Consider the following 12356-nt stretch of genomic DNA (forward strand, 5'->3'; position numbering starts at 1 on the left):
TGACAAATCATTACAAAAACATAACCATCACATACATGCCACACCAAAGACTCCACACATAGCAAGGAAACTAACATCAACTACACATTACTCACTAGTTTACCAAAGCAGGTATGACTCATACCTAAACAAAGGCTTGCTGGTTGCCAAATGCTTCTAAGAATAACTATGCTTTAAGCTCCCTTCTAAATTGATCTAAGGCCTTCAAAGAATTTATGTACATAAGCAACTTGTTCCACAATTTTGCCCCCTGAACTTTAAAAGAAGATCTGTGGTATTCATCTAGTTTGATAATTTGAAAAGATGGCACTTCCAAAAAAGGTTAGCGTTAGAAGATCTCAAAGATCTTGCAGGTCTTTCCCACTGCTGTCATGATTTTGCTGAGTGTGACTATCTGAACTCACCTGCTTCCATTTTCTACCCCTACCATCTAGTTTAACTACCTAGAAACATATTGAGGTGCATTTTCAAAGCAGACTTACAAAGTTCCATAGTAACCTAAGTGCTTTGAAAATGAGCCCCATTGTCTGAATTTTTGAACAAGAATTCTCTATCCTGCCACAGAAAAATATAGCCTGTCTTCAAGCTTTTTGTTTTTCCGTATATTGCCTCATTCTTCTCCGTTTCTAAAATCTTCTTGTTGACACCAAGCTTTGAGCCATTTATTGACCTTATCTGTATTATGTAGTCTTTGCTTTCCCTTTCCACATACTACTACTACTACTACTACTACTTAACATTTCTAAAGCGCTACTAGGGTTACGCAGCGCTGTACAATTTACATAGAGGGACAGTCCCTGCTCAAAGAGCTTACAATCTAGTAGACAAGTGAACGGTCAAATTGGGGCAATCTGGATTTACTGAACGGTAAGAGTTAGGTGTCGAACGTAGCAATGAAGAGGTGGGTTTTAAGCAGAGACTTGAAGATGGGCAGGGAGGGGGCTTGGTGTATGGGCTCAGGAAGGTTGTTCCAAGCATAGGGTAAGGCGAGGCAGAATGAGCGGAGCCTGGAGTTGGCGGTGGTGGAGAAGGGTACAGAGAGGAGGGATTTGTCCTGTGAACGGAGGTTTCGGGCGGGAACGTAAGGGGAGATGAGGGTAAAAAGGTAGTGAGGGACAGCAGACTGAGTGCATTTGTAGGTAAGAAGGAGAAGCTTGAATTGAATGCGGTATCTGATTGGAAGCCAGTGAAATGACCTGAGGAGAGGGGTGATAGGAGTATATCGGTTCTGGCGGAATATAAGACTTTTGGCAGAGTTCTGAACAGACAGTTGGCTAAAAGCTTATTGATGCTCTTGTTCAGGTTAGCAAGCAAGCAGTCCACTGAATACTGTGAACACTTTTTCATTGTAATTTTAGATAAGGAAGAGATGCAGTCCTCCTTAAAACCATAAGGTGTCACTTATTCCTAATTTGTAAATAAGACTCTTCTAGGTTTTTCTTTTTCTTTTCTTCTAATCGGATCATACTGCATTAATATGTCCTTTTTTGTGAATGGATTTCAAAAATTTAATATGCAAGTTAAATATTTATCTCTTGACAGAATGGCTAAGAAATATCAAATGAAATTAGTCTATAAAAAGACATTTCGAGAATATTTTGAAGAGAAGATAAAGAATGAGGAACACAAATTGCTGTTGAAACGCATGCAGGCTCTGGAGGTATGTATCATGCCAAACAAGGAGAGTTCAGGTTTCTTTGGCATATATTACGTTTATATTTGTTTACATTTTTGATATACTGCTCACCCTTCCCGGTTCAAAGCGGTTTACAGCTTAAAATAAATTTTGAAACATAATATAGAAATGAACTCCATAAAAGTGATAGGAAAAACCTGCTACATGCACACAAGATCAGCCACCATACTCTCCAAAGAACAATAATTCTAAAACAGAAATAGGTAGACAGTCCAGTCCTCCCACCCCTGGGTTACAGATTGAAGGCCTGCTGATTATTATAAGTTTTCATAGAGGGATAAAATTTTCCAGAGCTTAGTCAGGACTTGTGGGATTTTAAAATTAGTTTCAACTAGATATTGCCCATATGCTCTTCTGTGAATTTTCATCTGCCTAAATTATGTGTCAGTGCACACAGAAATTTGGCTGCATGAAAGAGGTATTTTGGGGACATGTTATGAATTTCTCTGCATAACTTAAATTTTCAATTGTGTTAGTAACATTCTATTTATGCATGTGATTGTACACCTTCTTTTGAATAGGGTAAAGTTATTCATATGTATTTGGACACATCACCACATTTTTAGTCTTAATTCATACAGGTCTCTTGTGAAAATCAACCTGGTTTGTATGTGTTTAAAATTATACTTGTAACTTTATAGTTAGGCACACTACTGAAAATTTACTTCAGAAAATATTAATATGAAAGTATGATACACATGATACACATGTGGTCTATCAACCTTATAAAGTTTAATATATCCATGCTATGTACACGTCTCAAAATATTTATTTAGCTTGGAAACATATGAGGGGCTGGTCCAGACGAGTGGTCAGTCCAACATTATGTTTCTCTTAGTGGCCAGTCTGAGACAATTGGAAGCATGTAACAGATCCTAAAGGAGAAATCCAGTCCTTGTTGCTTATTCACAGACGTGGTGATACCGAAGTCTACTTGGCTAATGGTTGCTAATAGATTTGTTGTACGGCAACTTGTCCAAACTAATTTTTTCTTTTGTTTCAAAAATGTAATGCATTTGCATAAATCATAAACAAACTACAAAACAGCCCTATTTACTAAGCTGTGCTATAGGCGTTCTAGCGTTTTTAGCACGTGCTAATGCTAGAGACACCTATAGGATTATATGAGTGTGTCTAGCATTTAGCACGTGCTAAAAATGCTAGCACACCTTAGTGAACAGGGCTCCAAATTTGTCAACATTGGAAAAAATAGCCAGTCAGAGCAAAGTGTACAAGTATATGTAATTACTCACTGGATTTATGGACAACATGGTTTACAAGAAATTAGACAAAACTTGTAAAGCAGACATAGATTATGTATGAGAGAGTTGGAAATGATCATTCTCTCCTAGCTGGCTACAAAGTTCTAATGAGAGAACATTTCTATACAGAAAGGTATAATAAAATGTCATATCTCATCCATTAGAAACTAGACAAGCACTGGGACCATCACTTTAAGGGTCTTTTTTACTAAAGCTTAGCACACACTATTGGATTTAGCATGGACTGCATGTTGAGATGCCCATTTTATGCATATGGGCTTCTTAGCATTAAGCATGTGCTAAGCTTTTGTAAAAGGAATTGTGGAGATTTGAAGAGGTTATCATCTGGGACATTCTTATTAAACCTATAATCCCAGTGCACGAAAGCTTTACATAGTGGTACAGGAGAACATATGAAAATGACTGAAGTTTTTGACCTGGGAAGTTGTATTTCTGGTGGCGGTTTCTTCAGCTTGCAGAGTCAGCGAGCTCCAAACCCTAGTAGCTCACCCACCATACATTAAGTTCCATCACAACAAGGTAGTTCTCTGCAGACACCCCAAGTTCCTTTCTAAGGTCATTTCAGAGTTCCATCTTAACCAGTCAAGTTGTTCCTCCAGCATTTTTCCCCAGACTTCATGCCCATTCTGGCGAAAGTGTACTACATACTTTAGACTGCAAGCGAGCCTTAACCTTCTATCTGGAGCAAACTAAAGCCCATAGACAGTCCACCCAGCTTTTCGTTTCTTTTGACCTCAACAGGTTTGGGGTGGCCATTGGCAAAAGCACACTTTGAAATTGGATAGCAGACTGCATCTCCTTTGCTTATGCCTGGGAAAGAAAGCCATCAGATCAATATCACAACAAAAAGATTTTATTGAAGATGCCGTGTATGAACAAATCGCCCGACACAGGCCGTGTTTCGCCCACCTAGGGCTGCGTCAGGGGCTAATTTGAAACCTTCGTAAAGGGGCAAATATGGTGCATAAAAGTCAAGAAAAAGCAGCTAAAATGGGAATCCTGTGGTGTGTCCATTTGTGTATGTTAGAGACCACAGGATTCCCGTTTGAGCTGGTTTTTTCTTGACTTTTATGCACCATATTTGCCCCTTTATGAAGGTTTCAAATTAGCCCCTGACGCAGCCCTAGGTGGGCGAAACACGGCCTGTGTCCGGCGATTTGTTCATACACGGTATCTTCAATAAAATCTTTTTGTTGTGATATTGATCTGCTGGCTTTCTTTCCCATATTGGATTTTGCAGATCGTTTGCCTTGTTGTTTTTTATGCCCAGGCTGGGCAGACTCTTGAGGCACATGTCACGACTCACAATTTCAGAGATCATCTCCATATAGGAGATTTGAAAGGCTGCAACGTGGTCTTCAGTCCACACATTCACATCTCACTACTGTTTGGATCAGGACATCCAACGAGACAGTCGGTTCGGAGAGGCAATTCTGTAGAATTTGTTCGGTGTTTAAAATCCAATTCCACCCTCCTAGGTCCTCTTTTATTCTGTTCCAGGCTGCTCTTACACCTAGCATGTAAATAGTTTCAGGTTGAAACTTTAGTCTGTATGTTTTGAGACTCTATTGTCCTAGCTTTCTTGTTTTCGTTGAGCCTGGTAGCTAGGGATTCCCACATGTGGGAATAGTGTGGTCTTGTCCTTGGAAAAAGCAAAGATACTTACCTGTAGCTGGTGTTCTGCAAGGACAGCAGGACGCATATTCTCACATACCCTCCCTCCTCCTCTAGGAGTTGCTTTTGGTTATACTTTTTGTTTTTCATCAGACTGAGGGACCCGCTTGAGCGTCAGGCAGGAAGACTCCAGGACATGTTCAGTGGGACGCTGCTGGAACTTATCAGTTTTAGCTATTCAGCGTCTGCACTGGGGCTCAATCGGATATCGCATCCATATGTGAGAATAAGCGGCTTGTTGTCATCGGACAACACCAGCTACAGATAAGTATCTTTGCTGTATTGCAGCAGTTCAGAGTCAAATAGCGGGGTCCAGCAAAGGGTTTGAGCTGGACTATTACACTGAGACAATACCAGCTCAGATCTGATGAGGAAATTAGATAGCTCTTGGCCTCCAGAGATGATGCTTTCATATAGCTCTGGTAGAAGCCTTATCTCTGAAGATAAGGTAACCATCTCACTTTGTTCTTAACATCCTGATTTGGAAAGTTTCAGGAATATCCATTTTACATCACTCTGGTTACAGTTTGGGGAACTCTGGCTCCATCAGTCTTATGACCTCATTCCTTGGCTTTATCCGAGGAACTCAGAAGACATTGGTTCCATAGTGGCTAAAGTTACCATGTCCTCAGTATTTGTCCTGGGCAAGAAGTTCCCGATGCAATACTGGTCAGAGATGGCATCTGCTAAGTGGGCCACAGTTTCTTGCTAAGGAGAAAATTCAGCTATAGTTTCCACTGCTTTAAGTCAGTCAGAAGAAAAAAATTGCAGGAGGTTTGAACCAAGCTTCATATTTCATCTATATAGACAGGGCCCTAACTCCTATATGATCAGACAGGGCCCAAGATGGCATTGGGAGCTACAGTGTTAGGGCCTAGCTAGGAGCCAGCCTTGCTAAGAGTGTTTCCTGTGACTTAGGGGGAGATGCATCAACCAAATGTTAAAAAATCTAAATCGTAAAAGTGCTTAACGAATTTGAAACAACGAAGAATGCACAAAAAAAACAGCTCAGAAATGTTCGGTGTGGGATTGAAAAGTACAATGTATCATACGTTCGTAATCCACGTCGGTAATTGGCCCCTTAAGCCTGCGCAGAGCAGCCAAGAGTTATGCTGGCCGCTCTGCGCATGCCACAAACGGTCAAAACAAAAAAAAACACGTGGCTCCCAAAATAAAAACAAAAATCAAAAAGGATCGGGAGGGGGCAAAGGCGCTCGTCAAGAGCATCCTGTATGGACGGCCTTGCCCCCCACCCTGCCCGAGGTCGCCGCTGCTCCCCGCTTCCCCCTGCATTATAAATTAAAAAGCAAAACAAAAATCAGCAGCCCAGGCCGGCCCCCCTCCCTTCCTCTCTACTCTTTTGCCCCACAGCTCCGCCTCCCGACATCCTCTGCCCTGTGCCCCGCCCCCTCCTGGGGTCGTCGCCGCCATTCCCCCCCTCCACCGGGCCCCCCTCCCTCTTACCGGCCCGTGCAGCGCTGTGTGAAGGCGCTGCACGGGCAAGAAGAACAGCTGATGCCTCTGTGCCCAGTCTTCCTTCGCGTCTCTCTCCTCTTGGGCCCGCCCCTGTCTGACATAAGTAACCAACGTAGGTTACTTACGTTAGACAAGGGCGGGCCCAGGAGCAAAGGAAGACGTCCTTTCCTCTTGGGCCTGCCCTTGTCTGACGTAAGTAACCTATGTTGGTTACTTACGTCAGACGGGGGCGGGCCCAAGAGGAGAGAGAGACGCGAACGAAGACTTTGCACAGACAGAGGCATCAGCTGTTCTTCTTGCCCGGGCAGCGCCTTCACACAGCGCTGCACGGGCCGGTAAGAGGGTGGGGGGCCCGGTGGAGGGGAGGGGAATGGCGGCGACGACCCCAGGAGAGGGAGGATGGGGCGAGGCACAGGGCGGAGGATGTCGGGAGGCAGAGCTGTGGTGCGAAAGAGTAGAGAGGAAGGGAGGGGGCCGGCCGGGGCTGCTGATTTTTGTTTTGCTTTTTAATTTATAATGCAGGGGGAAGCGGGGAGCAGCGGCGACCTCGGGCGGGGGGGGGAGGGGGGCAAGGCCGTCCATACAGGACGCTCTTGACGAGCCCCTTCCCAATCCTTTTTTTTTTTTTTTTTTTTTTTGTATTGCTGCATTTTTTTTTTTACATTTTAGTTTTTAGCCGGACAGCCCTAACGAGAGGTACAGACCTCTTGTTAGATTTCTCGGCTGTTCGTTCGGTTTTCCTGCGTTAAACAAATTGGAAAAGGTTAGTGCATGTTATTTCCATACGGTTTCTACACTAATTGCTCATCTGCATTCCGTTTTCGTTAGCTGCTACCATCGTCGGAAAATGGGCTTTAGTGCATGCAACTGTTTGAAAATTCTTCCTTAAAGGCTCATTTTTGGCTCATTAAAGCTTAGTGCATCTGGCTCAGAGAGAGAGAGACTAATTAAAAGAACTAAGCCTGTGAAGTAAGAGTTGATTACTGTCCCTTTATGTGCATACGCAGTGTTTTGACTGTAACCTATGTGTGAATGTGCCACATTTGTGTGCGGTCCTGTAGTCAGCCGCTAGCCATGCTGCCACAGTCTATTAAAAAATCACTTCTGTGGGGTTTGCTGTCTTCCAATCCCTCTAATTGGAAACCAGCTGGAGCATGGTCAGAAATAAAATATATGGCTAGTTTTCCATGAATGGAATAGAAGAAACCAGAAATCTGTGCTATCCACAAATCACACAGACCCAGGTTACAGTAATGATTTTAAAAAAGAAGAGAGAGAAAAAAAAGCTTTTACACTCCATAAATGTCCCTCTTTTTGTTTGAGGTACCACTACTACTACTATTTAGCATTTCTATAGCGCTACAAGGCGTACTCAGCGCTGCACAAACATAGAAGAAAGACAGTCCCTGCTCAAAGAGCTTACAATCTAATAGACAAAAAAGTAAATAAAGTAAGCAAATCAAATCAATTAATGTGAACGGGAAGGAAGAGGGGGGGTAGGTGGAGGCAAGTGGTTACGAGTCAAAAGCAATGTTAAAGAGGTGGGCTTTCAGTCTAGATTTAAAGGTGACCAAGGATGGGGCAAGACGTAGGGGCTCAGGAAGTTTATTCCAGGCGTAGGGTGCAGCGAGACAGAAGGCGCGAAGTCTGGAGTTGGCAGTAGTGGAGAAGGGAACAGATAAGAAGGTCTGTTCTGAATTAGAATTCCCATATTTGTGGTTACTTTTCCTGTTTGTCCTGAGAGTAAGCAAATTTGTTGACATGTAATAGATGTTCTTTGAGGACAACAGAATTACCTTTTGCAGTTGATTTTACATCATTATATAAGAATGAAGAGTCTCTGCACTCTGCAGGGTAGTGCGTGCACGAGAATTGTGCATATGCCCAGAAAATCCTTTCTTCAAGGGCCTTTCCAGAGGACTCTGGGGCATGCTTTATGTTGGTACTCTTGGATGACATCACTCGCTGGTATGACTAGTTACTACTACTACTTATTTCTATAGCACTACTAGATATATGCAATGCTGTACACTGAAGAACATTTGAATTAGAAATTGTGACAATGTATACCATTTTAAGTGATCTTTTATGTGTTCTCAGCAATATCCTTCAGATCAGAATTCAAAACTTGTATCTGAAAATGAAGATGATTACAAGCATGTGAAAGAATGCCTGAAAAATGTTCAAGCAAAACCTCCATTGGTAAGTACTCATATGAATGGAAAAATTTGATAAGACGTGAAAAAGATGTGTGCACTTAAATCTCTTTCTGAGACCACTGGGAGAATTTGTTACACTGGTACCAGAATAAGCAATGTGGTTCCTGCAGTTGTACTGATACCCTTCTATGTAAGCTTTTGAACTTTATATCAAAGGTCATTCAAGTCTTTAAAATGTTACATAGCAAAGTTTTTGTGATGGTTTTCATCATAAACACCTAACATTTAATTTTTTTTGTGGTGTTCTGGTACTGGCAGAACAAACCACCACATGTCATGTCAGTGTATCAGCTATGAGACCCTTTTACTAAAGCTTAGTGTGTTCTAAATTGAATTAGTATATGGTAAATGCTAAGAAACCCATGGATATAAAATGGGTTGCTTAGCATTTAGTGCATTCTAATTCTGTTAGTGTGCGCTAAGCTTTAGTAAAAGGGCTCCTATAATACTCAAGTACCAATTCCTAACTGATTACTTTGTAGTATTGAAGGGTGTGTAAGCTAGGAATAAGTCTTGTATATATGTGGTAGAGTGGAAGTCAAGACAATTTCATGTAATTTCTTAAAAGCCTGCAGATGATCATTTGGAAGTGTATTTTTCATTGATTCTGTAAATTGTCGAGGATGATTTAGGTACAGTGGATGTTGCCTCAAGGCATAGAAAGCTAAATAACCTTGAGGTCTTTCTTAGCCCCATCTGCTTGGACTGTATAGAAGCCTTTGATCCATTGTCAGGATTGTTCACCAGAATTATTCAAATTGATAGATATACAGTAGAGATTTCCATAAAGAAGTAGGCATCTCTGGAGCTGTCAGAAGAAGAGTAACTGGAGGCCTTGTTGCTTTTACTGAAACAGACTAGGGGATTCCTTAGGTATTATAGTCATGATTTATGTAACTCATTTTCAATGTGTTGTGACTGTCAAGCGATTTCAAATGTTCTTTCCATAGCTGTGCATAATAAACTTTAATTTTGTTAGCTACCCAGATAATTGATACTTTTTTTTTTTAGGAGCGGGCAATTAACACATTAACGCTTATTAACTCATTAATTTTTTAATGCACACGGTTCATTTTAACATCACCTGATGATTTTTTTTTAACTTACGCAGATCCTCTCCTCCCCCTCCCTGCATTTACCTTTACAGCAGGGCTTAGGCTCCCAATTTTATTTTTCTTCTCTTTCCTCGGCGCAGCCTCAAAGTCTGTCTTCCCTGCATGGCCAGGCTCTGCAAATAACGAGCTGCGCTGTGCAGAAAATTGGGGAAGTCTCATGGGACTTGAAGTCTCACCATTTCAAGTCCCGCGAGTCTTTCCCAATTTTTCTGTACCACACGGCTCAAGTATTTACAGAGCCTGGCTATGCAGGGGAAGACAGACTTTGAGGCTGTGCTGAGGAAGAGGAAAAATCAGGAGCCCAAGCCCAGCTGTAAAGGTAAATGGCATTGGGGGGGGGGGGGGGCATGAGTGAAACTGGGTGTCTTCTTAGGAAGTGTTTGGGTGAGGTGGGAAGGGGAAAAAAAAACTGGGTGAAGGCTGGGGAGGCTCAAATAATGAAAAAAAAAAATTCTACAAAAGTTAAAAAAAAAAAAAAAAAAAAACTGGAATGGGTTACAACACTGTCTGAAAAAAATCACTTTGTGCTGCTATTTTCAGTTTACCATTACATTTTTAGCCCTGTTTACTAAGCATGCTATAGGTGCACTAAAAAATATCTCTAGCGTTTAGCACATGCTAAAAATTCTAGCTCACCTTAGTAAACAAGGCCCTTTGTTTGAAACTTGATTTTTTTACTGCCCAAAATACATTCCGCGATTAAGTGCAATTAAACATGCGATTCAGATTTTTAAGTATTGCTCACCCCTAGTTTTTTTTCTTTTTTTTAGGAACACGTTTTTCCCTTTTTAGGAAAAGGTTAACCTGTTTTGTTCAGACACATACAATTTATTGTAATTTAGTTTCTTTATTTTCATTTCCAGAATTTTTTTTAATTAAATGCTATTTTATTTTTTAGGGTACTTTATCCAAATCTGAATGGGAAGCAACAAGTAAGTACTAGATAAAGCGCTCTCTAAATGTAAAGTTTCATGTCCCGCTGAAGGTCATCACTGGAACAGAGCTGCAGCTGTTTTTGGCAGCAACTTTGTAGGCTGGTCCCCCACCTGATGAGTTTGTCTTCCAGGAGATTAGTTGCTCACCTTATAAAAGGAGATATTTGATCACTATTTGGTTTGTAAGAGTCCATTTGGAGCTGTTTCTTACTTCTTTTAGAGAATAGCATAGATGACTGCAGAGCTGACAACACTACTACACAAGCATCTTGGTACACTATCTATATGCCATCCTGCTCATTCTTACATGTTTCTCACAGTTTTTTCTCACAAGGATACACTTCTACACTCATCCCAAACAATCATACATTTACACCACTAAGCTTAGGAAAAAGCACAAAGGACACTGAATTAAAACAAAAAGATATTTTATTTATAACAAATAAACCAAAGGTCACCTATTTGCCTTCCCATCAGGCAGATGGGAAAGAGCATGCTGAGCTTCCAGACTCTAGGGGAGTGAGAGTTCTACCTTCAAGAGGTCCACCATCTCTGTTCTTGGTCCTGAAGATGGAGCACAAGCATTCTGGCACAAGGTTGGAAGTGAACATTTAACTCTGCGATGCCTTGCAAACAAATCAAAAAGAGCAGATATATAACAAGTAAGAAGGCATCTGTTCATGTTAGAGCATGAATCCATTCACTTGTGGGCATGGCTGGTTTGCAGAATGCCATCCCTTTGAGGTTGCCGCATACATTGGACACTTAGGACAGGAGAAAAAAAACTGTAAGAACCTCAGAAACAAGGAGATAATAGCAATTGTAAGAAGTATGAACAAAACATGCAAAAGCAGTATACATAAAAGAGAATGTAACCGTTAAAGACGAGCAACATAACATCCATGTGGAGATACAGAAAACAGCCTATTCTGCTCCATTGGTTATAACACTGGCAATATGATCATGATCGTAACACAGAAAGGAAATGTCACAGCCACAGGAACAGGAATTGTATTAAAGCTGAACCAAATACAAAAAAATACCAATTCAAAGCACAAATTAAGTATGCATGTCAATTACATAGTAGATGGAGTGGAGGAGTAGCATAGTGGTTAGTGCAGCAGACTTTGATCCTGTGGAACTGGGTTTGATTCCACTGCAGCTGCTTGTGACTCGGGGCAACTCACTTAACCCTCCATTGCCCCAGGTACAAATAAGTACCTGTATATCTATGTAAAGCGCTTTGAATATAGTTGCAATGTAGTTGTCTAGTCCCATTCCCATGACAACAGGTAAAGAACTGTATGGTCCATCCAGTCTGCCCAAAAAGATAAGCTCATAGCATAAGGTATGATGTGATACTACATATGTATACTTGATCTTGATTTGTTCTTGCCAGACATCCATGGTGAGCTACAATGAACTCTTCCTAGGACTTGCATATCATTCATTGATCAAAAACCCTGGTTAAATTTTCTATTCTTTAGTCTTACAAATATCATTAGCTTTTCAATTTGTAATTTTTCATCTTTATCTTAGTAGAGTGCCACAGGGATCTCTACTGGGACTGCATCTTCGTAACATGTTTGTAAATGATCTGGAAATGGGAATGACAGTGAAGTGATCATATTTGCAGATAATGCAAAACTATTCAAAAGTTGTTAAATCTCAAGCAGATTGTGCAGGAAGAGCTTTCAAGACTGGGAGATGGGCATCCAAATGGCAGATGAATTTAATGTGGACTAGTGCAAAGTGATGCGTATTGGGAAAAATAACCCAAATTATAGCTACATGATGCTAACTAGGTTCCACATTGGGAGTCACCACCCAGGAAAAAGGTTTTGGTGTCGTCATGAACAGTATGTTGAAATTTTATGCTCAGTATGTGCTGGCAGCCAAAAAAGCAAACAATGTTAGGAATTATTAGGAAACAAAAACAAAACAGAGTATTCTCTGAG

At 41.1% G+C, this 12356-nt stretch overlaps 1 protein-coding gene across 5 annotated transcripts in view; it reads left to right on the forward strand.

Annotated features, from left to right (window-relative positions):
• Window positions 1-10395, forward strand: part of LOC115476258 (mRNA cap guanine-N7 methyltransferase-like) — a gene marked incomplete at its 3' end in the record, with an annotated part of 148199 nt that extends 137804 nt beyond the window's left edge. For all 5 annotated transcript variants that reach the window (XM_030212557.1, XM_030212544.1, XM_030212551.1 and 2 more), the window contains 3 exon segments: window positions 1543-1660; window positions 8230-8331; window positions 10362-10395. In XM_030212557.1, coding sequence (XP_030068417.1) covers window positions 1543-1660; window positions 8230-8331; window positions 10362-10395 — 254 coding nt within the window.
• Window positions 10396-12356: the final 1961 nt, after the last annotated feature.

This window comes from Microcaecilia unicolor, chromosome 1, assembly GCF_901765095.1.
Source record: "Microcaecilia unicolor chromosome 1, aMicUni1.1, whole genome shotgun sequence".
Classification (NCBI taxonomy): domain Eukaryota; kingdom Metazoa; phylum Chordata; class Amphibia; order Gymnophiona; family Siphonopidae; genus Microcaecilia; species Microcaecilia unicolor.